Source organism: Phlebotomus papatasi, chromosome 2 (genome assembly GCF_024763615.1).
Source record: "Phlebotomus papatasi isolate M1 chromosome 2, Ppap_2.1, whole genome shotgun sequence".
NCBI lineage: Eukaryota > Metazoa > Arthropoda > Insecta > Diptera > Psychodidae > Phlebotomus > Phlebotomus papatasi.
Window position 1 is genome coordinate 20,758,618 of NC_077223.1, and position 27,182 is coordinate 20,785,799.

Here is a 27,182-nt window from a genome sequence, read left to right on the forward strand (position 1 = left end):
AAGAAATCGTAGGAGCTGTTTCCGAAATACAGTAGACTCTCGCTCAATCGGCTCTTTTTCAATCGGGCGAAAAATTTTGTTGACAATTGTCACGTTTAATTATGAAGGTATTTGCTCAAATTCGCTATAGTTCTTCCTATTTTATCGTGATTCTTTATAATTGAGCGCTTTTTGTGGAACTTTCAAAGGCTTTGACGCCCAAATCTATTGATAAACCGGATGACATTTTGCCCCAAATGTCCAATTGAGAGAGAGTCTACTGTAAACAAAAAATCATGGTTTTGGAGGAGATAGTAGGAAGTGGGTAAGAAAAATACCGCCTGGAGATATTGCTTTATATTGGCTCTGTTCAGTAATAACCTTTCGAAGAGACAAAACCACTCCAAAGCCAAGCCAAGCCAAGCCAAGCCTATTCGAAAATCTACCGGAAGCCTAAAGTTCAAGTTCACGTACTCACCGCTTTAGCGCTGATTATTCTGCCATTTCGAATTTTGGTATTCTTTACAGTTTAATCGTCAACAATTTCAACAACCTTATGTGTAAACGTTTACCGCAAAAAGTGAATTTGTGTAACTCGTCGGTTTAAACGTTCGAACTTCCAATAACTTTTAGGCAAGTTCTCTCTTATATACCTTCGAATCGGTTTAGGAAAAACCTCAACCGGAGAGAGCTCTCAAATCGGGAACGTTTATTACAGAAAGACAGGATTATTCCTTTTCTAAACAAAACTATCCGTTATTCGCTGTTTTCTAAATTTTACTATCTTTATTTTAAATTTCCTTAAAACCATCGCGTTAGGTACAAAAAGTGATTTTTGTGTAGTTTTGTGGAATTTCAGGATGGCAGAATGTTTGAATTGCAATTTTATTGAGATAAATGCGATAAATGTCATTTAAATGAACTTGCTCACTTTTGTCTAACTCGTCGTTTTAAACGTTCGAACCCAACGAGTTTTTAGGTAAGTTCTCTTTGATATACTCTCAACCGGAAATAGCTCTCAAATCGTGAAAGTTTATTACTGAACGAGAGAATTGGGGGTCATCGAAGACCGGGAGTTGATATCTCTTCCGGTTTATGGTCCAGGACGCTGACAAGTTAAAAAAAAGTCGATTATATAACTGCTCTCTCTTTGAGGTCGAGCAGTAAAAAAAGTAATATTGAGCAATGTAAATAAATCTGTTATTAGTTCATTGAATTTCCCGGTAGCAGTTATTACTTATTATTTAGTAGTATATTTTGTTTGAACAAAATAACGATACAACGTTAAATAAACATTTTCTTTCAAAGGGAAAATAAAATAGCTTTTTCTGTTGATTTTGCTGATAGTTGTAAAATACATTTTTGCACAGTATGAAAAAATAGTTAAATAAAATATTTGTATACTTAAACGGTAAATAAGCTTTTCTATTTTTAGAAATAAAAATGCTTAATTAATTTTAATATATTTTGAAACTGATACAATTTTGCAATAAAAGAGGATTATATTTTTTCTTTTTTCTTTTTGCAATTGTCAGTAAATTGTTTAATAAACGCTTTTTTTAGTGAGAGAACATTTTGAGCATTCTTTCACAGGTACATAATTCTTAAGAATCTCGTTATTGTATCATATGAATGTCAGAGAAATTTGAGCAGCGGAATGTGTTAATTATAGTTGGTTCACTTCTAAGGTATCTTCAGCTAAAAGTTTGAGAAACACTAATTTGGTGTGGAAAGATGATGAGGGGGGAAAATGCTCTGTGAAGGAAAAGTCATTATGGTATGAGATTTAAAGTTTTTGTGAGTGAAAAGGAAGAGAAAATGCTGAAGGATGGGGGGTGGGGGGAGTTAGAGAAAGTTTTCAAATTACATTATTTTTGTGTATGTATCGCGTGATTTTAACGACTTACTCCATATTACACTTTTATCATAATTGCAAAGATGAAGAATGAATAGTTTTTGAGTTTGGTAGAGGGAAAAGTTTTCCTCTGGCATGTCGGATTTTCCCTCAATTTTATATTAATTAGAAAATTGGGACTTGAATGAGAACAGCATAGAGTGAAAGTTCTTTGACAATTTCTTGTGTACTTAATATTTCCGAAAAGGTTTGACAAATGCCACTTTTTGATGGATTGACAAATTTAAGTTGAGAATTTAAACTATCTCTCAGCTTATGTGGTGCAGAATGAAACCTTACTTCGTCAGATTTGGCGTAAACTTTGAAGGAATATGCTTTAATAATTCACAGATTATACAAATAGTATATGGGATAAAAGTATATTTTGAGATAGAAACGATAGTAGATATTCGCTTACGGTTTTTGGAAGAGCTTATATGCCAATTAGATGACATATGATGATCCTTTTAGGATACCCCGGAATTTATTTTTTCAACATTTCCATATTTTAGCGTAAATCGGTTTAAAGCGTTTTAACTAAGGTAAAGTACCCTTTATTCGACCGGTTCCTCTATTCGACCGGTAGATTTATTTATTCAATTTAATTATATTTGCTATAATATTTTGTGTATGATCTAACATTAATAGGTCAATTATTCTTTAAATAATACGAATCAGTGACAAATTCATAGAAATTGATGAAATTCACCATCAAATATTCAAAAATTGACCCACCGGTCGAATAGAGGAACCCGGTCGAGTAAGGGTACTTTACCTTACACAGAAACATTTTTTTCGTAAATGTTTCCGAATTTCTATTGAGGACTTATGAAATACTCGTGGATCGTATAACCCACAAACAAGTTCGTAAAGGTTTGTTTTGTACTTTTTCCACAAGTATTGTTCATAAGATGATCATTTGACGAGCATTTTTTTTTTATAATACAAAACATTTGTTCATATATTTTTGTTTGTTTGGCAAACATTTACAGAAATACCTATTTTGTGTGTTTACGAACATTTACGAACAAATGCTTGTAAAAGAACATAAATGCTCTGAACATAAATGTTTGAAACCCTAAAAAGATTTTACTAGATCGTTTTAATAACTTTAGCGAATTTAGCAGTTAATAACCCAATGAGCCCAAACAGAAGTAGATTTTGATTCTCCAATAGTGTCTTGGATAAAAGGTAAATGGAACTCTATTTGCACAAAAAGTCGTTGAAGTTCGAAGAATTCAAATTCAATTTCGATTTTTCATACTAAATTTTCGAACAAGGTGGGGAAAATTTATCAAATATCACACTAAAAGCTGGCAAAAGAGTTACTCACAGTGTTATGGAGTGATTAAATAATGGGACAAGAACAGTAAGTGTCGTTGTTCTCTTTTTTCCTCACAACACTGTGAAGACTGACACATTTTGACACTTGAGCACTTCGAAATTCGAACAGGATGTACCTCAGTCACCTTGTCGAATTATCAAAAAGAAAGTCTCTCTTTTGAATTTTCAAATAGATTTTCGAATTTTTCAAGATCTACTTCTGTACGGAAAGAATATGGGGCGACCAAAATTGGTTATAAGTATGATACTAAATTACAAATTTCATCATCGGTGTTAGGATTCTTATACAACCCTTCAAAATATTGTAGTTTTATCTTATTATGGTCAGATATGTTTGTAAATATTGCATTTGGAAGGGTCGTCGGAAAGACGTAAACCTTTCCGATCATAGCCTATAGGGTTAGACAAAGTTGAAGAGGCAGTGTGGGCTATCATCATATTTTCGAGCATAACTGATCATAATAAGATGAAACTACAATGTTCTAAAGACTTGCATCAGTATTCTAACACCGATGATGAAATTTTTAATTTAGTATCGTACTTATAACCGATTTGACCGCTCTTTGTGTTATTAAGTGTAAAAGTTATTAAAACGATCTAGTATAATCTATTCAACCACCCAATGTTCGACTTCTCCGAAATTGTTAACTGAAACTCATCTATGCCAAGTGCTATCATTCGAAAAAACAAATAATAATCTGAAGGGACTGGCTTTGAAATATAAAGGAGCGATAGTACCACATTCCAGGAGGGGAATTTTGTAACTCTCTGGTAATGCCATATGACAAATTGGGTTCGAATCTTAGGAGAGTTTTTCGAAAATGCGATTCTGCAGCCGTGACATTGCCATTTCAGCTCACGTGGCATTCTCAGAAGTCACATATTTGAGATTTCTGGCAATTCAAATCACAATGAATTTTGTTAAACAAATCTACCAAGACAGACTGTATTTTTATAAAATCATCAAGTAAAGGGATTTCATTAAAAATTCAATGAATTGCATTTTCGAACTCATATGATATGACAAAAAAAGCTCGAATGGCATTGTCAGATTTCGAACTCACGCGTGACAATGCCACGAAAATTACAGAATTTCCCTACTGGAGGGGAATTCTGTAACGCTCTGGCAATACCATATGACAAATTCGATTCGAATCTTAGGAGAGCTTTTTCGAAAATGCGAATCTGTAGCCGTGATATTGCCATTTCAGCTCACGTGGCATTGTCAGAAGTCACATGTTTGAGATTTCTGGCAATTCAAATGACAATGAATTTTGTTAAACAAATCAACACAGACGTACTGTATTTTCATAAAATCATCAACTAAGGGCATTTCATTAAAAAATCAATGAATTGCATTTTCGAACTCATATGACGTGACAAAAAAAGCTCGAATGGCATTGTCAGATTTCGAACTCACGCGTGACAATGCCACGAAAATTACAGAATTCCCCTTCAGTTCAGTTTTTTATGGTTTCCTGGTAGTATTGCAAAATTACTAATTCGTATTTTTGGGATATTTTGGCTTTTTTCGAACAATCAAAGTGATAAGATTTTGTCAGTAATAATGTCCATACACAATTTCGCTAAATTTCAGAAGCTTGTAATGAATAATTCCCCGTTGGTCCCTCTTGACGCACGCAGCATTGATTTCCTTTCCTAAATAGAGATATATTGATTTTATTTTCAGTCAATTGTAATTCGATCTTTAGGAATAATGGTTTTATGTATCAAAGAAATTGGTTTAGACGGACAAATACTGGAAATTAGCTCGAAATGGTGCTTTGTTTGAGCCGTATATGCAACGCACAATTGAATTTGCGCGAATTCCGAATTGTATCACGGCTTATCTGGAAAGATTCTCATCTACCGTAAACTTATCTGGGTTTATCATTGAATTTTTGGTTATATGGTGATATACTTCATTGCTGGAAGTGTATCAATTATCACAATTAATGTAATTGATGTGAAGTGGGGTCAAACAATCTCTTGTATGCTTCATTATGTGTCTGTTGGATGCTATAGGAGGGATATTCTGGATATTGTGTGCGAGATGTGTTTCTGCCACATTTGGGAATCAAATGAGAGAAATCTTCCCACATTTGCTTCAAGAATCAATTACATTGTGACTCGGTGGAGACTAGATAACATGAGATGTGAATTGATGAGTGTTCCACTTTCTCTCTCTCCAATTCATGACGATGTTGATTTCCTTTCATTTCTCCGGGAGAGGAGGGTTCTACCCCCCCTTTCCATGGGAATATAGGAGAGACACAACCCCATGGAAATGGAGGAAGTATTGGCAATGTCATGCTCAAAATTCCACTCATCAGATTTCTCTCGATGACGACAAGTTTTCCAAGAGAGGGTGAATGTCCGGATGAGAGGAATGAGGAGTTTGTGGGTGAGAGTATAAAATGCAAAATAGGAATATTTCAATTTTATACATCTCATCAAGTGATGCTTCACTATAGAAATTCACTCGCTTAAACTTTAAACACCCGGTCTGGTGAGAATACAACCCTTTTCACATAATGTTCACTTTATTGTGGGGCGGTTTATAACACAACATGAGTTACAGTTATCGCTGTGACAGCTGTCAAAGGTGTATCACTAGAAGTTTGACATTTTCAATTTAGATACAGCAATCACACTGGCGATCAAATTTGCAGTTATGAATCACAATGCAACGTGTAGAAATCATGTGATTATGCGATCTTTGTACAAATAATTGCAGAATTTTGCAATTTTCTTACTTAAACAGAACTAAGTACTTAATTAAGTACTTAATAATAATATTAATGCTGGCACAACATTCCATGAAGGAACAAGGCCTACCCGCAAGGGAATTTCTAGATATGCATTATTATTTTTTCTTGTACAGGATGAGGTTGTCAGTCCCATGCCCGTGGAATCAAGTGCAGTGAAGCTCATTGGATGCTATCCGAACACCTTTAACGCCAGAAAAATTCCTGGTGACCTAAAGAGGATTCGAACCCGGGACACTTGCATTATAGAGCGAGTGCTCTACCACTTGACTCATTCCTCCCGTTCAGTAATAATCTTCCCGATTTGAGAACTCTCTCCGGTTGAGGTTTTTCCTTTACCAATTCGAAGGTAAATTAGAGAGAACTTACCTAAAAACCCGTTGGAAGTTCGAACGTTTAAATCGACGAGTTACACAAAACCGCACAAGTTCATGAAAAGGACATTTATCGTAATGAAATTGAGATTCAAACGTTCTGCCATCCTGAAATTCCACAAAACTAACCAAAAATTCACTTTTTGCAGCAAACGTTTGCACACTGTTGCCGACATTGTTGACGATTGAAGTGTCAAGAATATCAAAATTCGAAATGGTAGAACAATCAGCGCTAAAGCGGCGGGTATATGAACTTGCCCTTTAGGCTTCCGGTAGATTTTCGAATAGGTTTGGCTTGGCTTTGGAGTGGCTTTGTCTCTTCGAAAGGTTATTACTGAACGGAGCCATTGTGTTCCCAATTAAGTACTTAAACAGAACTCTATATCCCACTGTAAACACTATACAATACGATAATGAATTATAGGTTTTGGAAAGATAATTGGATCTGGAAGAACATTTACAGGCTTTGGTCAATGAAAAGGTGACTTGCTTTACTGCTCGAACTCCATGGAGAGAGCACTATATAATCCCTCGATTTTTTCACCCCTCAAAATTTCCACCTTCCACCCCCCGGAGACCACTTTTGTCAACAAATCTTCACGTTTCAGACGATTTCTGAGAAATGTCGTCACGCTGTTTGTCCATCTGTCCGTCTGTCTGTCTGTCCGTCCGGCTGTCATCAGCTCTAGAAGCTAAACGGTAAGAGATAGCGACTTGGGACCTTCTGGGGACCCCCTATAAGTCGACCCGAGGATCGTTAACATGCCCCTCATTTTCCTCCCATCCCTCCCCTTCCCCTACAAAAACCATGTTTTTTGGGATTGCTCGAAAACGCGTCGTGCGATTTTTTTCATTTTTGGAGATGTTTTAGTACAAAGGCGGACATTTCTTCCTTAGACGAAAATACCGTTGAATCATTCCTAATAATGTGTTTTCAAGGTCAAAGGTTAAAAAGACACTAGGGGAAAGTAATCTCCCTTCGAACGTTCATGTTTTCGAATAATGTAGATTTTCTTTTATTTTGCCTAAGAGATTTACACATTTTCATTAAATATTAGTTGGCTTAACATCAATTATTGATAATTATGTGATGATTATGTATAAGTCTCTATGAAAAATAAAAGAAAATTCACATTATTCGAAGGCATGAACGTTCGATGAGAGAGTACTTTCCCCTACACAGAAAAAAATATTTTGTAAAATTGTTCGTAAATGTTTGTGAATTCCTATGGGGGAATTACGAAATGCTCGTAAATCGTAACCCATAAACAAGTTCGTAAAAGTTTGTCCTTTTTCACAAATATTGTTCGTAACATGATCACTTGACGAGCATTTTTTGTATTTTTTTGTTTACCTGACGAACATATTACGAACATTTACGAACAAATGTTTGTAAAAGTACAAAAAATGCTCGTCAAGTGATCATGTTACGAACAATGTTTGTGAAAAAAGTACAAAATTTTACGAACTTGTTTGCGGGTTACGATTTACGAGCATTTCATAAGTCCCCCATAGAAATTCACAAACATTTACGAACATTTTTACAAAATATTTTTTTTCTGTGTAGAGAGCGCATTTATCAAGTGAATGGGATCATGTTTGAGCTTTTTGGAAAGGTCTTCGAATTTTCTATAAAACTGAACCGGTTCCAATAGATTTTGAATCGGTAATGAACCGGTTAATAACCAATTATAATTTTTATACGAAATTTAATTAAATTACTCCTGAGGTGTATTTTGGGAAATATTTTGAGTGATTTATAAGTCAGTTCAAATCGGTTGTGAACCGGTAATGAACCGGTTATTTACCGATAAGTAATTTTTGTTCGAATATAATTTTTATTACTCTTTAAACCAGGGGCATGACGTTTCCTATGTTTCCCATATGTTTCTAGCGTGCCAAAAAAACTTTTCAGTTTATCAGCTATTTTCTGTCATTGTAGAATTAATTAGCAAATAATACAAATACAAATACAAAATAAAAGCCAATTTAATAACGAAGAGGCAACTGAAAACCCCAAATTGACAACCTAAGTAGTTTTGGAGATATCTCGTGAAATGTGTACGAAAACAGAAAAAAAATGTACACTAAAATTGGTCGCGTTTTTTAGAGCTAATGTCACCCCCTGCTTTAAACTATTTTGTGGAATCTATTGAGTGATTTGTGAATAGATTTAAATCGGTTGAGTACCGGTAAACGGTAAATGATGTACTTTCGCGAAAGTACTTTTGTGGTACTATAGCATCTAAGTCACGAGTTCGAGCATTTCGCAAAGCCTGGGACGCTTTGCCACCCCTTTTGCGGTTATTTTTAACATAATCTCACTTTCCAATTTGATCAAATTTGAAAAATTATCGTTAATGCCTTCGGCACACCTTTTAGATCAGGAAAATTTCACGAAGCCGAAATTTGAATCCTTTTCTTTCTTACACGTTTTTCGTATGTCTGTCTCATGTCTGTCTCTACATTCGATTGAGCTAAATTGATTTTGGTGTGAATGTTTAAAAGAAGAAGAAGAGTGCGAAAGAATGAGATAGTCATATGCAAAACGTGTGAGAAAGAAAGTGATTCGAATTTCGACTTCATGAAATTTTCCTGACCAAAAAGGTGTGCTAGAGCCATAAGAATATTTATTATGATGTAAGACCTACTTTGTAGGGGAAATCTTTCAAACTTTTCACATACTCCTGCTTCATATTTTGCCCATATTTCTTTGACGAATCTGACCTAGTGACAGTATAAAAATATGTTAGATTCATTAAAGGAAAATGTGAAAAATATAAAGTGTGCGAAGCTAGAGTATGTCCGGAGCCTGAATGCCTTCCCGTAGACATTTTTGAGAGCATATTTATTTAAATTGGTGGAAAATACTACTTAAAATTTGTGAAAAATTCTGGAAAAACTCATATATTAGGTTTCCTTATCTGCGTCTTTTCTTTTTTATTAAATTTTTTACCATAATTCTTTTTGCTGTCAAATGCAGCCTGTTGGGAAGCCTCATATTTAGAAGAGGTGAATTTTATTCAAAGGTTGAATCCTATTTCTTCCCCACACTGTGTGTCACATGATTCTCAGCAAAAACAGAAAGACATGACGATGATGAGAGATGAAGTTACCATTTTACATTCACGAGTAAACGAAGTTTAAACAGCAAACTCAATGCTCCTAAAGTATAATGTGGGTGTTTTCTCGATAAGGATGTGTGTCTGGATGTCGAGGGTGATATTTAGGGGGTGGTGCTGATGGGATGAATTTCTCGGCACATACTCCATCACCTAGCGAAAATATAATTGGAACATGATGGGTGTTCTCCCCAAACTCTCGGTGTTGTTTATAAACTATCGGCAATCATAGGAAAACTTCTTGCTACACACCAAACTAAAGTTGATAGCATAATGAGAAAATTCTAACCGTATACAACAGGGAGTTATTTTATCGCAATTGGAACTTGAAATTTTCCTCGATTTGTGATATACTTTAGACAAGTTGTATGAGAAATGTTTGATTATTTTATTTTGTATTTTGATACCTTGAAGAAAGGAAAAATGTAGAGAATGCATTTGCTCCAGTTTTTATCTTTTCTTTTTGGTGCAAAAATGTCCTAGCGAATTCCTGAAAGGTGTCAGGAAATTTACCCGTTTACACACAAAGTTTATCTAATATTGATTAGCCTTGTTGATAATTCCTTGGGATTTTGTAGGATATTAACCTTTTCAAAGGCGATTAAAACTAATTGGGTAACTATAATCAAAGTTCGCACATAAACACCATCTTCCTTGACTCCAATTAATGCCAAAATTATATGTATAATATCCTTAAATGATTGATTATGCAATAATACATATTAACAGAGAGACATTCATTTATACGAGAAGAATTTTAATTAAATCATTCCATCCGTTTTCATCCAAATAATTGAACTTTGAGTGAGTAATATATAACGGAATTAATTTTAAAATATTCCCTGCATGCGGAAGCATAAATTCCTCACTCTTTTGATGGTTAATGACTAAAATAAATAATAATAGTAAAAAAAGAATCAGGGTAAAATAAATCATTGTGTTAATTTTAGGTCAACCCCAGGGATTTGTGCAATTTAAAACAGTATTTCATATTTTTAAAATGAGTTTTGGTGATTTATTCAGAACTTTGTTCATACATTACAGAAATGCTTTGTACATTGCAATCTTTGATATTTTATTGCCTGTGACAAAGACCCTTTTTGAGAGAATTGTTGAAAGCTAATTGCACAAAGGTTACATCTTACAAATTGTGCAAACACTGTTTGCACTCGTGATTCTATGTGACTACAAGTGGAATAAGAAAACTCATGATTAGAAGTTAACCTTATTAGAACATTCAAAGGTAAAAGTTACACTTGCAATTTAAAGTATAAGAAAGGATTTATATTTTTTGTCATGATTTTATCGCTAATTAAACTGAAAGGTAAAGTCTTTCTAACACTCTGCAATATCAACTAACTTGTTGCGGAGTCCTTTAGCACTAAACCTACACTGGGAAAAAAATAGGGTGCGATTAAATTTTTCCTCATAATTTTAACACTAGGTGTAAAAATATATCAACATTTTTAATGTTAAATTTACACCTTTTAAGGGTAAAATTAACATGAAAAAGGGTAATTTTAACCCCTAATACACCTAAAAAGGGTAATATTTACACTGATTTTGGATCAATACCGCAGGGTGAAATTAACATTTCTGGAATGTTATTTTAACTTTTTCGGATTTCTCTCAGCGTACCAACCGTTTTGATCGTTTTTATCTAGCATGCTCGGTCAAATGACAGAGGCAGACTACAGTAGGGTCGGATACTTAATAAATTTTTCTTGGAAAAGAAGAAAAATTAAAATTTAAACACTGAAAAATATATTACACGCATATTTTAAGAAATTCATAAAGTTTGATAGTAACATTGTGCCATTCAAATATGTATAAATTTTAAGAAGTTTTTAAACCGATCAATTTTATCGGTCTTGGTAGGTTTAGTGTTATGGATGTCAAATCTAAAATTCATTCGACGCAGTCCGGATTTAGTTTTATGAGTTTTTAGAGTTTTGAAAAATGTATTCAAAGTTTGAAAATATATATCTTCGGATTCAGTCATTCAATTTTAATTAACGCCATAGTAAAAGTAAATTTCGCCTTCTACCTATAACACTTCTAAACGTGCTAAGGAATTACGATAAATTTGATGGTTACCTTTTAATACTTTCAGAAACAGTTTATATTTAAATATGCATTTTACCTGAGATTCTTTACAATCTCAGTTTTTGTGGCCCGAGAAGAAATCAGACCTCGTCAGATCGGGCTCAAATTTTGGATACGTTTTTGGCACTCATTGGATCACGAATATCATATGCGTTAAAAAATAAATTTTCGTGGACGTTCGGAGTACAAACTCTTCTAGAGAGAGAACGGAAAGAGATATCGACATGTGGTTTTCGTCAAAGGTTACATGTCGATAGGTGACTAGAACACTGGTAAAAATAAAAGGACCAAATTGATCCTTTTGCAAAGGATGAATCAAATAAATATGTTCTATTATGTAAATGTGCATTCAGAGTTCGAAATTTGATCCATCCTTTGCAAAAGGATCAAATTTGGATCAATTTGATCCTTTTATTTTTACCAGTGAAGTAGATGATGTAAGATCTACCCTACCACCATTTTAACACACCTTCAAATTTTGTTTTCTGTGCCCTATGCATCGATCGTTCTCAAATTTTAGTATGTTACAGCTGGACCTAAGAGCTTTCAATTAAAGACTTTAAGTCCCCTGCCTTAACTCCCCTGACCCGAGTTATAATTTTAAAAAATTTAGTGTTTTGGAAAGCCCTCGTAGAATACTACAACCCTTTTGACACCTCAAAATCATCCGGTATAATGCAATGTCCGATTATTCGAAAAATCGATTTTCGAGAATTCGATGTCGAATATTTCGTAAACTAGGCGATGCTTTTTCTTTAAATTTTAGTATGTTGTAGCTGAGGTCGACACATTTACAACGGTGGGTCGCGCTCCACTCTCGATGTTCCCTGACCTGAGCTATATTCAAAAGCGTCTTGATCGGACAGTATTTTCGGTATTTTTGTAACGATTTTGATGAAATTTTAGTATGCATCCGAGGTCGAGATTTTTCTAACGAACTTTCAATGAAATTATTTTGGCTTTTCTTTTGTTGGTCTTACACACTCAGACTACTTAAAATGGAAAATGATCAGTAATAAGCCCAGATAAGCTTATGGTAGCTGAGATTCTTTACAGGTGACCTGTAAATGTGTGCAACTCAGGGTGCTTGCGACTCAAAGTACTTGAAAATTCGAATGTGAGATAAATTTTGGGAGAAATGGCTCTTGCACACCTTTTAGATCAGGAAAATTTTATTAATTCGATACTCACATCTATTTCTTCCTTAAAAGTTTTGTATATGTCTGCCCTATTCTAGAGAACTCTTCTTCTTCTTTTGCGCATCACACCAAATTAAATTTAGTTCAGTCCAATTTCGAGTCCGAAAAAGTGGGACAAACTTATGCAAATCATTTTAGAAAGAAAAGGACACGAATTTAGCTTTCATGAAATTCTACCGATCTAAAAGGTATGCTGGAGGCATAAAGAATCGCGTAGAATCAATTTTATTCGTTTCAGCCAACCGAGAACAATTTGTTTTTCGCGATTCTTTAGCCTGAAAATTCAATTCACAATCGAATTTTCACGCATTCTCAGCTACCATAAGCTCATCTGAACTTATTACTGTCACTGGTTGTTGTGTTCGGTTTTATTAACCCATTCAGTCAATGTACCAGAAATACTTGAGATAGAATGTTCATATTTTGGGATTAGTTTCCTACAGATTAATAGATGAATTTTCTGAAAAGAAAAAAAATTTACTTATTAAGGGGGTGCGGGGAGCACCTATCAAACACACGTCTTAACGGTCACTGAATTTAAATTCTGTGCATTAATTCATTACAAACTCTATTGCTTTAGATAGAGTAACTATCCACGGAAACAAATTGGCAAATAGAATTTAAATCAGGAAAGAGGAAAGAGGCCAATTTTAACAAATTCGGCGGGATATCGTATTTTCCGTCCGCCATTTTGAGCAAAAATTTTGCATGACCTTCCGCGAAGCAAGAAAAGAACAACAAAATGCATTTCTATCTCTGTCTGACTATTTTTCCCAAGTAATTGAAGAACTAAAGTTACTAAAAATCCATTCCCGACAGCAATTCGGATAAAAATTGCCCAGGAATAAATCATCAAAAATCACTCAATTTGCGTATGATGTATAATACCATGGTAAGGAATGGGTTAATGTAAATTATTTAGGCTAAATAAAGAAAATTATAAAATCATAATCCCGGATAAGTTATGGTTTGCTGTAAATTAATTTCAAGCTTGCAATTCGGAAAACGTGCGAATTTCATTATGAATTGAATTTTGGGGTTAAATAATTGTGTTTTATTATTTTTTTTCCAATTATTTTACCGAATGCGCTTTATCTTTCAACAATATTCAATGCTCAATACAGAACTTCTGATTATGACAAGCACATCATTTTAAAAGAAAAAAATATCGAAATTGCAGCTTTTCAATGGAGATTGTATGCAACGTAAAATAAGCAATGAACCGGTATAAAGCTCAATGCGGGATTTTTCTTTCACTTCCATTGCATTGAATCATTAAAAATACTCCCTACTGGTTTGTTTATGAGATAAAATTCTTCTTTGTGGGTCTCCGCTAAAATGGAAAGTTTGACAGACATTGTACCAATTTGTTCCTGACAGTTGGAACAAAACAGCCAAGTGCAACAAATTCTGTTCCAAATTTCAGGAACAAATTTGTATAAAACGAAATCAATTCAAATTAGTAGACATTCCACCGTATCAAAATGGTTCCAAAAGAGAAGCGAAAAACTTTTTGGAACAAAAGAATATCTTCTCTAGGTACAAATCGATTCCAAAAAAAAATTGTTCCAATATTTTGGTCAATGTTCAAAAGTTTTTACCATTGAGACATATTGCCATAGCTAAGATTCATTAAAGAAATATGGGAAAATATCAAGTGTTCGAAGCCAGAGTATGTACGAAGCCTGAAAGCCTCCCCGTACTTCTAAAGCTCATAAAGCACTTTGCACTCTGTCTAATGATAAAAAGCTTTGAATTTTTGACCCATCATTGTCAAACCTTTATTTATGATTGCTCTGAATGTGCACTCTATCGTCAGTGGAGAATTTTCCAAGCATTTTACCATGATTTTTCCACTCGAATTGAGGCATCCTTTTTGAAAATGCTTGACATCACTTCTTCTGGCTTTGAAGGTGGAAGAGAAAGAGAGAGTATTTGAGGAAAAATGGCATGTTTTGAAACGTTAGTTTTTTATCATTTTATAAACATGTTTGGTGTATCATTGAAGCTATATTTCACCCACGCTTTCCGTTTTTCTTTCCTTTTTTTTGTCAGGCAATGTCCGGACGATGGCAGTATTTGATGTTGAATCAAAGCTGCACTATTGGTTGACAATTTGTGCCCAGGATCATGGCGTTGTGCCCCTTCATACGTGTGCTGAAGTCTTCATTGAGATTGAAAATGAAAATGACAACGTGCCACTCACTGAAGAGGTCGTATACTATGCTTCAGTGGCTGAAGGGAGCTCCAGTGGGCAGAAAATTGTTCAATTGCACGCCACTGATCGTGATGTCGATCCAATGAACAGAATCACATATCGAATTGTCTCTGGGAATCCTGAAGGCTTTTTCACCATTAATAGTACAAATGGTAAGAGTAAGAGATATATATGTATATAACTTTTTCTCTGTCAAAGATATCTTTTCAAGTAGCTTTTCATTGGAAAAGCTTCTATTTGAAAGCTTCTCTTTTGTGCACTCTTCTTCTTATATTTTTGTACGATGGAAAAATTGAGCAGAAAAAGATGCTCTTTGGATGATACAGTATTTGTAATGTGTTTCTTTTCTTAATGTTATGTTCTTGGGGGCGGGTTTGGGGAAAAATAGGAGTCATATCGACAACTGGTCGCAAATTGGACAGGGAGAATCAATCTGAACATATCCTCGAGATTATGGTGCAGGACAGTGGGAGTCCGGAGTTGTCGTCGACGACAAGAGTTGTGATTACTGTGGATGACATCAATGACCACAGTCCGGAATTTGATCAGAAATTCTACAAGGTACAAGTTCCGGCAACAGCGAAAGTGGAACAGAAACTATTTCAGGTATTGTTGGCATATAACTATTATATTATCCTCCCCTTTAATATAGAAACTTTTTACACCATTTGCCCCCCTATCCAACTTTTTGTCACAAAACGTAACACTTGCACCCATTTGAAAGCCTTTCTCAGAATTCAATCTTATAACAAAAATATTCTATAATACGGGAATTGAGAAAGTGATTTTCCCAGACTTTTCACATCCAATACAAATATCACAATTTTCTACAAATGGGATTACTAAAGTATTCTTAAGTCATGGATTCTCAGAAAGATCACTCGATGAATTTTGGTTAAAGCAGAAATGACAAAATCTCCCACAAGAAGCATCTTACAAAATCAGATACTTTAAATTAATCAAAGAATTGTGTAAAGGAAACATGATATGATATTTCCACATTGTATTTCCTTCAGCCTACGAGGGAAATTTTGTAAAGAAATTAAAGCAATGGCTATTAAATTTGAGGTTATGTTTCACATAACCTCAATTGCAAATCACTACAATATTTCAGTTTAAAGGAGCTGAGAAACAGTGAATCCTAAAACTTACTTGAAGTCCATTGTCACCCAAAAAATATGCCACGCCCTCTTTAGGACTTATGACCAAATGAAGTTACAAAATGTAAATTTTCAGGAATTTCGGGGAGTTACGAAATGCTCGTAAATCGTTTAACCCACAAACATGATCGTAAAAGTTTGTTCTTTTTCACAAACATTGTTCGTAACATGATCACTTGACGAGCATTTTTTGTACTTTTACAAACATTTTTTTTGTAAATGTTCGTAAACACATAAAAAAATGTTCGTAAAATTTCGTCATTTGTTCGTAAATGTTTGTTTTCCTGTCAAACATCTTACAAACATTTACGAACAAATGTTTGTAAAGAAAAAAACATGCTCGTCAAGTAATTATGTTACAAACAATGTTTGTGAAAAAAGTACAAACTTTTACGAACTTGTTTGTGGGTTATACGATTCACGAGCATTTTGTAAGTCCCCCATAGGAATTCACAAACATTTACGAACATTTTTACAAAATATTTTTTTCTATGTACAAATTAGTGTGAAATTTTGTATAAATTCTTTCTGGTACTTCCAACAATATTACGACCCAGAGAATAAAAATTAACAGCTTTGCCCCCTCCAATTTCAACAAGCAGGCGGGGCTTCACAAACTTTTCCCTGTGTCCCTGTATTTTCAATTATTTTGCGGGACAACTCTTTTCCATTTTTCTGTGTGTTGAAGAAGTATAATATGTTTACTCGGATGATCTATGACATTACCATGAAGGTGTATCCCATGAAAGGGTTCTGACGTTCATCAGTAACTCACGAACCAAGCTTGAACATCATTAAAACGCATTTTCAAAGATATTAAGGTCAAAGAAAAACAGCAACAAATGTTAAAAGAACCTTTCATATATAAGAAATTCATGACTATCAATAGTCACAATGACTACTTCTAAAGGCCGCACAGTAAAAAGCCAGTGGCTGGTTAACTTTCTATATGGACCCTACTTACATGCCAAGTTTCGTCCCGATCCGAGGGAGACAGTTGGGTTCCTCCCCTTGTTAGAAAATTTCCCATTTTTCACACGAAAAATTTAATTCACAAGGCAAATCTCACTTTAGGTCAAATGTACAAATCACCATTAACGTGAATCAACACAATATTCAATGAATATTCAATAATATCACTCAAAAAAAGCGAAGAAACATTGTTAGTACTTCACCAAAACTAAATAAGAACTGAACTAAACACGAAGTTCTGTCATATTTCTCGTAAGCAATTGCTCACACTGAATTTTCAACAAAGCAATTTCAACTCAAATAATATTCAAAATTTAAAGTATTTAGTGTCAAAATCTTCCAAAAAGAACAAATATTTAGATAGAATTCAGTATTCATCAAACAAAAATCCATCATTTTAATCAATTTATTTTTAGTGTCCAATGTTATCCTCAAAGTGTCCAAAATAAGAAACTGGACAAAATTATGAGCCTTTCCCCTACTGCTCTCTCTTTGATTTTGAGCAGTAAAAAAATATCAATTGTCTTTGCCTATATTAATAGCGTAAAAATAGTTCTACTCTAAAAAAAAGGGTTTGCAACGCCGCTAACAAAATCTTGTTAAAATTCTGTTAAAGGAATGTTGTTTCTCAATTTAAGAAAATTGACCCTGACTTTTTATAAGGAAAAGCATCCTTTTGACAAATTTTAAATAAGATCCTGTCGGCCGCTTATTTGACATTTTTTTTCATATTCTATTAGAGGAACATCTTTCAGACAAAGTTTTCTTGTTAAAGTTACAGAACTTTTTTTTTAGTAAAGAAAAAAGTCTAGGTAACGCCAGATCTCTTCATTTTACCACCAAAAGCCTCGATGTAAATGTTTTCTACTGTCCCGTAAAATTGTTGGAAGTAGGCGAAGTTCGAAACGCTAAGGTTAATGCCACGCCTTTTCTGTAACTCTTCTGTAAAATAATTTTAGGGTGTGGTCTATTTGTTAGTGGGTCTATTCTTTTGGCAACTATTAATTATAAAATTAGTAATAATTGCTCATATTTGTGTTGTGATGCTGCACCAAATCTTTATTACAAATTAAAAATGCATCAATTTCAACTTTATTTTATCAAAATATCTAAAGGAAGCGTGGCCTAAAATTATTTGCTCGTGGAGCTTATTCAAGAAGTCCATTTATGCAGAAAATAATAAGTTTTAATTCATGTTTCTCCAAATTTATTCTTTTTTTGACATAAAAAATTTGTTTAAAAAAGGAATTGATCTTGAGGAAATGACATTTGTCTGATAATTAAGATGCTTCGATTTTTTTAAAATTTTTTTCTTTCACTGAGAAAAAAAGGGGGTGCGATTAACTTTTTTTCCTCGTAACTTTAACAATTTTTAGGTGTAAAAATATATCAACATTTTTTAATGTTAATTTTACACCTGTTTAAGTGTAAAATTGACATGAAAAAGGGTAACTTTAACCTCTAATACACCTAAAAAGGGTAAAATTAACATTTCTGGAATGTTATTTTAACTTTTTCGGATTTCTCTAAGTGTTTCTATGATTATTTAAATTTTTTAAGTACCTAAAATGTATGATAACTTTTCAATTATTTACAAGAACTGATTGTTTTAGGAATGATCTTACTGTGAATTCTAACCCAAAGTTTAAATTGCAAATTGCAATAAAATTGCATTAAAGTTCCAGCTGTAAAACGCCATCGTAGATTCAGTTCAAAAAATTAATCCCAAGAGGAAATAATTAAAATCTTTGTCATCTTATTCCTCTATGAATGCAAAATGTAATTCTCTCGTTCCCGTGTTTCTCTAAAGAATTGATTGTCTTTGTAATTTTGAGAAAGGCAAAATTATCTTTTAGTCTTTACTTACACTCTTCTTTCATTTTCCATGCAGAAGAAAGTTCTCACAAAGATTTTGTATACATTTAGTTAGTAATTCTTGGTTTTATTATACTTTTTAAGTGATATTTGTGTTGAAATTTAACCCACTTGTGATGTTCTTTTTGCAATTAATCTTTTCTTCCTAATGACAAATTTGTGGTTGAAGAGAGATACTTGTGACACCGAATTAATATGATATTCTTTCTCTTAGCTAATAACACTTTACAGTGAGGATGACAGTAAAGAAGAATATTTTGATATTTGCTAAAAAAAAACATTTATATTATTTTGGAGCACATTTAGAAGAGCACTTCTTAAGTGGTCCACTTACATTGAATATCAATTGGGAAGACATTTATTTTTCGATATGTTCATCTTGAGGTTATATTGATAGAGCGAAGGGGAAAGAAATGTTGAAAAAATAACATCTACGCAACATGTTTGTCCTGTTGAGATTTATGTTCTGCTTTAATCTCTCATTTTTTTTTCCTCATCCTCTGCCATTTTTTATTCCACACCCTGCCCACAAATTTCAGAAGTGGGATGAAATCTCAGGAGATATGACACAACATAATCCCAACATAAGATCCTGATAAGCTCACTGATAGAATGTTTTCCTTTCGGTGGTTGAGCTTTCACCACGATGGGATATATGTGGGGGGGTAAATTCCACCCTAAAATTCTCATACTCAATTGCCTTGAGGCTCATGGACGAGAAATGCGAGAGGAATGTGGGGTGTACTGGGGCAAGGAGGGGAATTGGTTGATATGGGAGAGTGTCGATAGTTTATGGCCAAGGAGGCATGATGCTTATCCTTTTCACCATCCATTTAAAGCTCCTTCAAAAGAGTTAATAGCTGTTTAAGGGCCTTCTCTGTGCACCTCAATACCTCATTAGGCGCTCCCAATCCCGCGTGTGTCGTTGATGAAGCTCAGAGATAATTGGCCGGAGCTTTTGGGAAGATAATTAAAGGGGATGGTGGTGCTTTGACTCAATTCACGCCAATTACCTTTTGAAGCTGTCCAAATGCATTACGCGAATTAACTCTTAACATTACACTAAAATAAGCCCAAAATATTGCATTTCAAGTCATGGTTGTTGCTTTAACTCTTTCCGGACCACAACATATCCAGCGAACGAATTTCAGTAAAACTCACTTTATTGTAAGTCTTAGTGGTCAAATATGATACTTTTGTAGAGAAAGAATTTTCTCCGCCTTTGGGAAATTGGAAAACTCAAGGGTACTCTCGTCCCCAAAAGAACGAAAAGGAGACAAACTTCAATTTTCCAAAAGCCTATAATATCAATTTTGTGAACTATTTTTGCGTGTCAAATGACTCCTTTACAATGTTGATCACTAAAACAAGAAGAATTATTGACCAGTTTCTTCTGAGATGTTCAGAAAGTGGTCAAGAAGACACCAAATTCCTACTTGACTACAGATTCCTCAAAATATTTCACACAATAACACTTTAAAACACATTTCTCTCAACACGATGTTATTGTAGACTCATTAAGCTTTCTCAAGAGCCAAAAAACATTTCCTTGACATTTACAATTCATTAAAATCGGGAAAAACAGGAAAAACGTCCCTGAAAGCAATCTTCCTCGCTGCCAAATGTCAAAATTATCGGCCATATTGGCAAAAATGTCGCTCCCGCTTGGAATTTTCTTACAAGGTTGGTGTCAAAAAGCAAATGGCGGGCATTGGCGGGATAACCTTACATTTGACCTCTAGATTTTTGTGGACGGGAGTACCCATAAAGTTTGAACAAGTTTTTTGAAAATCTAAGAAAAAGTTGTTTTCGAATTTATGTAATCTTCTGTAATTGTTAGTTATCATACTTATTGACCCCAAGAAGTTTTTCCTTCTGGTCTAGAAATATCAAAAAAGTCACAATATCTGCAAGGAAGCAGAAAATCGAAAATTCACGATTTTTGACCAAGAATATCTTAGCTCAGGAGTTAATTAGGATCCTGCAAAAAATATCCTAAATTTGGACATCCTTATAGTTTGTAATCATCCACAAGAATCGGATTTTTATCGATTCTAAATAGTCCAAAAAAATTCTTGTTTTCCATGGGTACCCAGAGTCCCAAAGGAGACGAAAGAGTTAACTTTTCCAATATGCACTTAATTTTGTTTGCATATCTATTTGGTATTTACAGCAGTTAAACTCTCGTACAAATCCCTATAGCACGGAAATTCTTTTGGAATTCCTACGGTATCTATCCAAATTGCAGCTTATAAGGAAGTGAGACACCTTTGAATTGGGCTACGTTTAAAAATGGACTTTAAAGCCCATTTTTAAAGCTGCCCTGAAGGTGCCCCATTTCCCCTATCTTTCCATGGAATAATATGTGAAACTCACATCATGCAATGTCCTTTAATACTTAAAGTTTTTCAATAAATCATTTTAATGGGATTTGGTTTATTATGACTATAATAAAATTACCAGAAAGTTTGTATTTGTTTTGAATTTCTACGAATCACTGAATTAAAACAATAGAGCGAACTCAATGATTATCCTGGATAATTGGATGAATATAACAATCAGTGATGATATAAGCCAGTAATCTATAGAAAATATACAAACAATTTATTTTTCAGCTCTGTTGGAATTTTTTCCAATAAAAATATGTCGATTTGTTTTTTTTTCTGTTTTCTGATTTGTTCCATATTTTAAAGAATTTAAAGTATTGAAGGCATCTCTGATTAGGAGGAAGTGGGGCACCTTTGAATTTGGGATTTTTCACCTGGTTTTAAATAAAATTGAGCCTTATCGTGCTATAATTTAGCTGCACAAACAGATTGAGAAGCTGAATTATATCACGATATGGCTCAATTTTATTTAAAAATAGGTGAAAAATCCCAATTTCAAAGGTGCCCCACTTCCCCCTACTTATTAGTATGGTACGTGTCTTTGTTTGATACTGAAGATGATTGCTAACTAAAAAGGTTAATTTAAATGCGGCGTTCGCTATACTTTTTGAAAAGTGATGGCAAAGTATCCCAGGCTTTTCGAACTCGTAACTTAAGTGGTCTTCAGACTAGAGGTTTAGCCCAGTTTCCGAAATTTTCAAATTCCTAAATAGCAATCAATTTTTTCGGTTTTTTGAAAATCTTAACTATCATTCAATACAATTCACTCTCAATATTTTACCCTAAATCAAAATTTTCCCAAAAAGCTTTACCAATAACTAGTTAGAGAATGTTAAGCCATTTGGCTAAGCCTTATGCCGAAAATAGACACAGGCTAATCCTAGAGAATACTCAGCTCGAAAAATTTGGCGGTAAAGGATCAGCCAAAACTATCATACACTGAGGATTTTGGGTCAAGGATTAGCGTTTACAGCGTAAATTTATATTAAATCTCGTCACTTTGATTGCTGAAAGACTACTTCAGTGCAATATCAATGGATTTTTCGTAGAGAAATATGCATTCTGACCTTCCCAATACTCCAATCTTAATGCATTTTAAGATTTTTCGACATTGCATACCATTACTCTCCATATTCTTTCACCCAATTGACATTTCGAAAAGCACCCAAAAGCCCTCAAAGTGAAGCTTTTTATTTTCAGCACTGGCGCTGATGTCGCCTAATCCCCTTAATTTCACTAGACCTCACGAATTTAGAAGATCAGCCTGATCCTCCAAATTATGGGCTGATACGTGAGTGTATCGACACCAATCCTCATTTTTCGGGCTGGTCCCTAAGCCGATCCCTGTGTCTATTTTGGGCTTTAGACACACTTACGACTTAAGCCGAGAGACGACTTAGTGGAAAATGATGGAAATGTAGTTTAAACATTATTTCTAATATAATTACGTTAAGCCGTCTCTTGGCTAATCCTCAGGTCTGTCAAGGGCCTTACCATTTGGCCTCTAGAGCTAGCGACAGCCAGACAGACCAGCAGTATGACATCATTTCCCAGAAATCGTCTTAAACGGAAAGATATGTTGAGAAAAGTTGACACCGGGGATGACAGACGTAAATTTTGTGGGGTGAAAAAATCGAGGAATTATTATATGCTGCTCTCTCTGTAGAATTCGAGCAGTAATAAAGTCTGAATTTGGCCATAAACTCAAAAAGTAATCAAACGAAATTTATTATATTCGGAAAACACAAAATTTTTCTCTTCAATAAAAAAAATTACTGGATTTAAATGGTGACATCGGTGTCACAATAATAGTAATCATAATGGAATCAGCGACAGTGTGATGCAGGGAACTAGTGCAGGATATCTGCGATGAAAGTTTCACAGGTTCGAAACTTGCTTTGGAAATTTTTATTACTATTTTTTATTGCTGGTTTTTTTTTAATTGATTGTCTTGCACAGGTTTTTTTTTACCCAAATTCTTGTGAATTTAGGTAGATGAGTGTCCCCACCATAATAACAGTTGTACTTTGGTAGATTGCCTACTCCCTTCGTGATATAATTGCATAAATAAGTTTAAATTTGGGTACACTACCCCAAAAATCAATGTCTAAACTCTTCTAGACGTAGATAAGGGAGGATGTAGTTTTAGAATGGTCGATACCTAAACTCTGATGGTTTCAGTTTCATGTAGGTCGTTCTCTCTCGCTGAAAACCGTCTTTGGGGCTTCACCAAAGCTTTAAGGTCCAAGGAGTATTTCCTATATCTTTTCCTCTTATAGGAGAGGTTCTGCTTCTAAACTTCTCGTTGAATTTAACATTTCACATTTACACAGCAGGCAATCCACCACGTACTGTGATTGCTACCATGGTATTGTTCATCTTCCTCTCTGAAGATTCCACAAACATTTAGTCCCTTAAATGCATATGGGTGGCTCTCCCGAAGTATAGGCTTAATTGGAAAAGCCGCATTTAAGCCAATATGCTACAATTTTCACCTTAAAACAGGTATTTTTGGAGAGCATTGTGCAGATCTGTCGTCAATATTTCCCTAAATCTAGACAAGAGAGAAAAAGAGTACTCCGAAGACCCCAAGTCGCTATTACTAACCGTTTGACTTGTAGCTTTGCTTATGGCTATACGAACGAAAATGGTAACGTTATTTTTCGAAAATCATTTTCGAAAAGATATGTCAAAAATCGGTCTCTGAGAGTTGGAAGTGGAAATTTTAAAGTATCAAAAATTTTTTTATATTGTTTTAGAATTTGATTGGTGGTTCAAACCTGGGCTTTAGTCTTGATGCTTGGTCATAGGGTTTAACTTCTCTAAATTCTAATGAGTCTAAATTTCTTGGACAATTTTGTCTTGGATTGCAAATTAAAGGTGAATAATCCATCTAGGATTTTGAAACCTTCTCAAACCTTCTTCGAACCGATCAGTCACGTTATTCAGAATAAATTGAGAGAGACACCACTGAGAAAAAAACAGGCTACGATTAACTTTTTTTCGTCATAACTTTAACACTTTTCGGGTGTAAAAATATATAAACATTTTTTAATGTTAATTTTACACCTTTTGAGGGTAAAATCAACATGAAAAAGGCTAACTTTAACCCATAATACACTTAAAAAGGGTAATATTTACACCAATTTCGGATCAATACTGCAGGATAAAATTAACATTTCCGGAATGTTATTTTGACTTTTTCGGATTTCTCTCAGTCAGTGACAATTGTTTACTTCCTGGTTATTCCTGTTAGTTCGGACCTACCCCCCGGCAAGTTGTTTTTTTTATATGGAGTTCTTTGAAGCCACTCCGAAAATACCGAAATGCCCTATAAGCAAAGTTCGCGGTCTGGGGAAATGTCAAATAACCCTATAAACAAACCAAATAGGAAAGAAAAAAAGACTACCAAGGAAATGTCTGGAAATGTTGGTGGACAATTCCACTGTCTCATTCTATGCAATTTACACATATTTTGCATTTTGGCATGAGAAAATAAAGTTTTCACTTCAATTTTTTAATCCGGCCAACAAAAAATCTTTTATGGATTAAATTAACAATAGTATTTTCAACCAGAAGAATAAAAAACAATATATTGAAAATATTTTGATTATAATGCTCAACGCACGATAACTTTTGTTTAGTAAACATGTTTTTCACATTTAAATGAGAGTGAGTGAGATCTAGATCTAGTCATCTCGCTCATTCACATGGCAAATTTTGAAAACATGTTTACAAACAAAAGTTATTGTGCGCCGGTCATAATATATTATATTATATTTATATTTTATTAAAAATTCTCTTTATTAAATGATATGAATTATTTTATTGTTAATATAATACTTTTTCTTTATAGTTCTGAATTAAGGTTGTAATAGACTCTAACCTTTAAGAAAAATGAGTCTCAACTTTTTTAAAATTAGTATATTGTTTAATACTCTTTTACATACTTTGTTTAGAGACAATTAAAATAAAGCGGATTGCAACAAAAAGCCACCACACGGAAAATTTATATTTTTTCGCTGATTACCGTAAGACTAAAGAGATTTGTAATCAGAACATTCTTATAGGAATTTTATTACTCTACAATTTTGCTGAAGACCATTTTCTAAATGAAAAATAATATCTAGTTGAAATATTTTAACAGGCAATTTATTTTTTTGGTGGCCAAAGCTGTCAAAGCCGAATATTCGGGCATCTTCGTGAAATCAAAGTTGGTTGTCAAACTGTAAAATACACTGATAAGAGAGGTTATCGGACTCTTCAGCGAGTTCATTCATAAAACTTTGCATATTACCTAATTTTGGCATCTCAAATTCAATGGTGATAGTAAAAAACTTTGATTGGCATCGATGCCCCCGCTACAGGGGGTGGGGTTGGGGATCAAAATTCATAATTTTGGCTCTAGCAGCCAGAGCGTTAGAAATAGCGACTTGGGGTCTTCGGGTAACCCCCTTATAAGTTAACCTTGGGAATCTAACTGAGATCTTCATTTTCCTCCACCCCTCCCTTTCTCTAAAAAAAACGTGTTTTTTTGGTATATTTCTAAAACTACTCATCCGAGAGTTCTCATTGTCACATGTGTTTTAGACGTTCTCCAGGCGGATATTTCGTTCATACATACCAATGACCTTGAAACATTCCTTCATGTAATTTTTCAAGGTCAAATGTATTTAAAGCTTAAAATATTCATATTTTCAATCAATTTTATCAAAGTATGATTTTTTAATAACTTTGCGAAAGAAATGAAATGGGACATTTTAGGAGAAAACCAACATCCATATAGAGAACAATGTATTGAATTTCAAATATATAAAGAACTATATGCAATCATGAACAAAAAAATGTTAATTTTTGGAAGGCTTAATTTTTAAAATTAAATATTTTAAAGTCACGCTTATCCTTAAAGTTTTAAAGTCACAGAAAAACACTTTATACACAAGTTTTAAAGTCACAGATATCTTTAGAAAAAATACGCAAATCAATAACAAAATGGTATAAAAAATATTTAAAACATGTACAGTTCAAGTATAAAACGATTAACCCTGTGCTATATATAGCTGAAGTTTAAAAGGGTTAAAAAAAAAACCACCACAAGTACGCCCAGCCCAATGATAAAACGGTTCACATTGCGCTTAAATGCACGGGCATCACAATAAAAATAAGGTTAAGATCGTTCTTAAAAATGTGAACAGATCAATCATAAAACGGTAAATGCGCTTAAAATTACGCATATGTCTATCGTAAAACGGTAAATGCGCTTAGAATCACGCACAGCACAATCATAAAACGGAAAATACTCTTAAAATTACGCACAGGTGAATCATAAAACGGAAAATGCGCTTAAAATTACGCACAGCTCAATCATAATACGGTTAGTATTGCACTTAAAATCACGCACAGCACAATAATAAAACGATAAGTGCGCTTGAAATCACGCACAGATCAATCATAAAACGGTAAATGCGCTTAAAATCACGCACAGCACAATCATAAAACGGTAAATGCGCTTAAAATCACGCACAGCACAATCATAAAACGGAAAATACTCTTAAAATTACGCACAGGTGAATCATAAAACGGAAAATGCGCTTAAAATCACGCACAGCTCAATCATAACACAGTAACTGCGCTTAAAATCACGCACATATCTATCGTAAAACGGTAAATGCGCTTAAAATCACGCACAGATCAATCATAAAACGGTAAATACTCTTAAAATCACGCACAACTCAATCATAATACGGTTAGTATTGCACTTGAAATCACGCCTAGCACAATCAT

The 27,182-nt window shown here is 34.0% G+C and overlaps 1 protein-coding gene across 1 annotated transcript in view; it reads left to right on the forward strand.

Moving 5' to 3' along the window:
* The window catches only part of LOC129803081 (fat-like cadherin-related tumor suppressor homolog), a 336,090-nt gene that overhangs the window by 157,025 nt on the left and 151,883 nt on the right, over positions 1-27,182 (forward strand). Inside the window, exons 5-6 of the mRNA XM_055849423.1 lie at positions 14,842-15,156; positions 15,393-15,610. Coding sequence (XP_055705398.1) covers positions 14,842-15,156; positions 15,393-15,610 — 533 coding nt within the window. The remainder of the gene's footprint in view (positions 1-14,841; positions 15,157-15,392; positions 15,611-27,182) is intronic.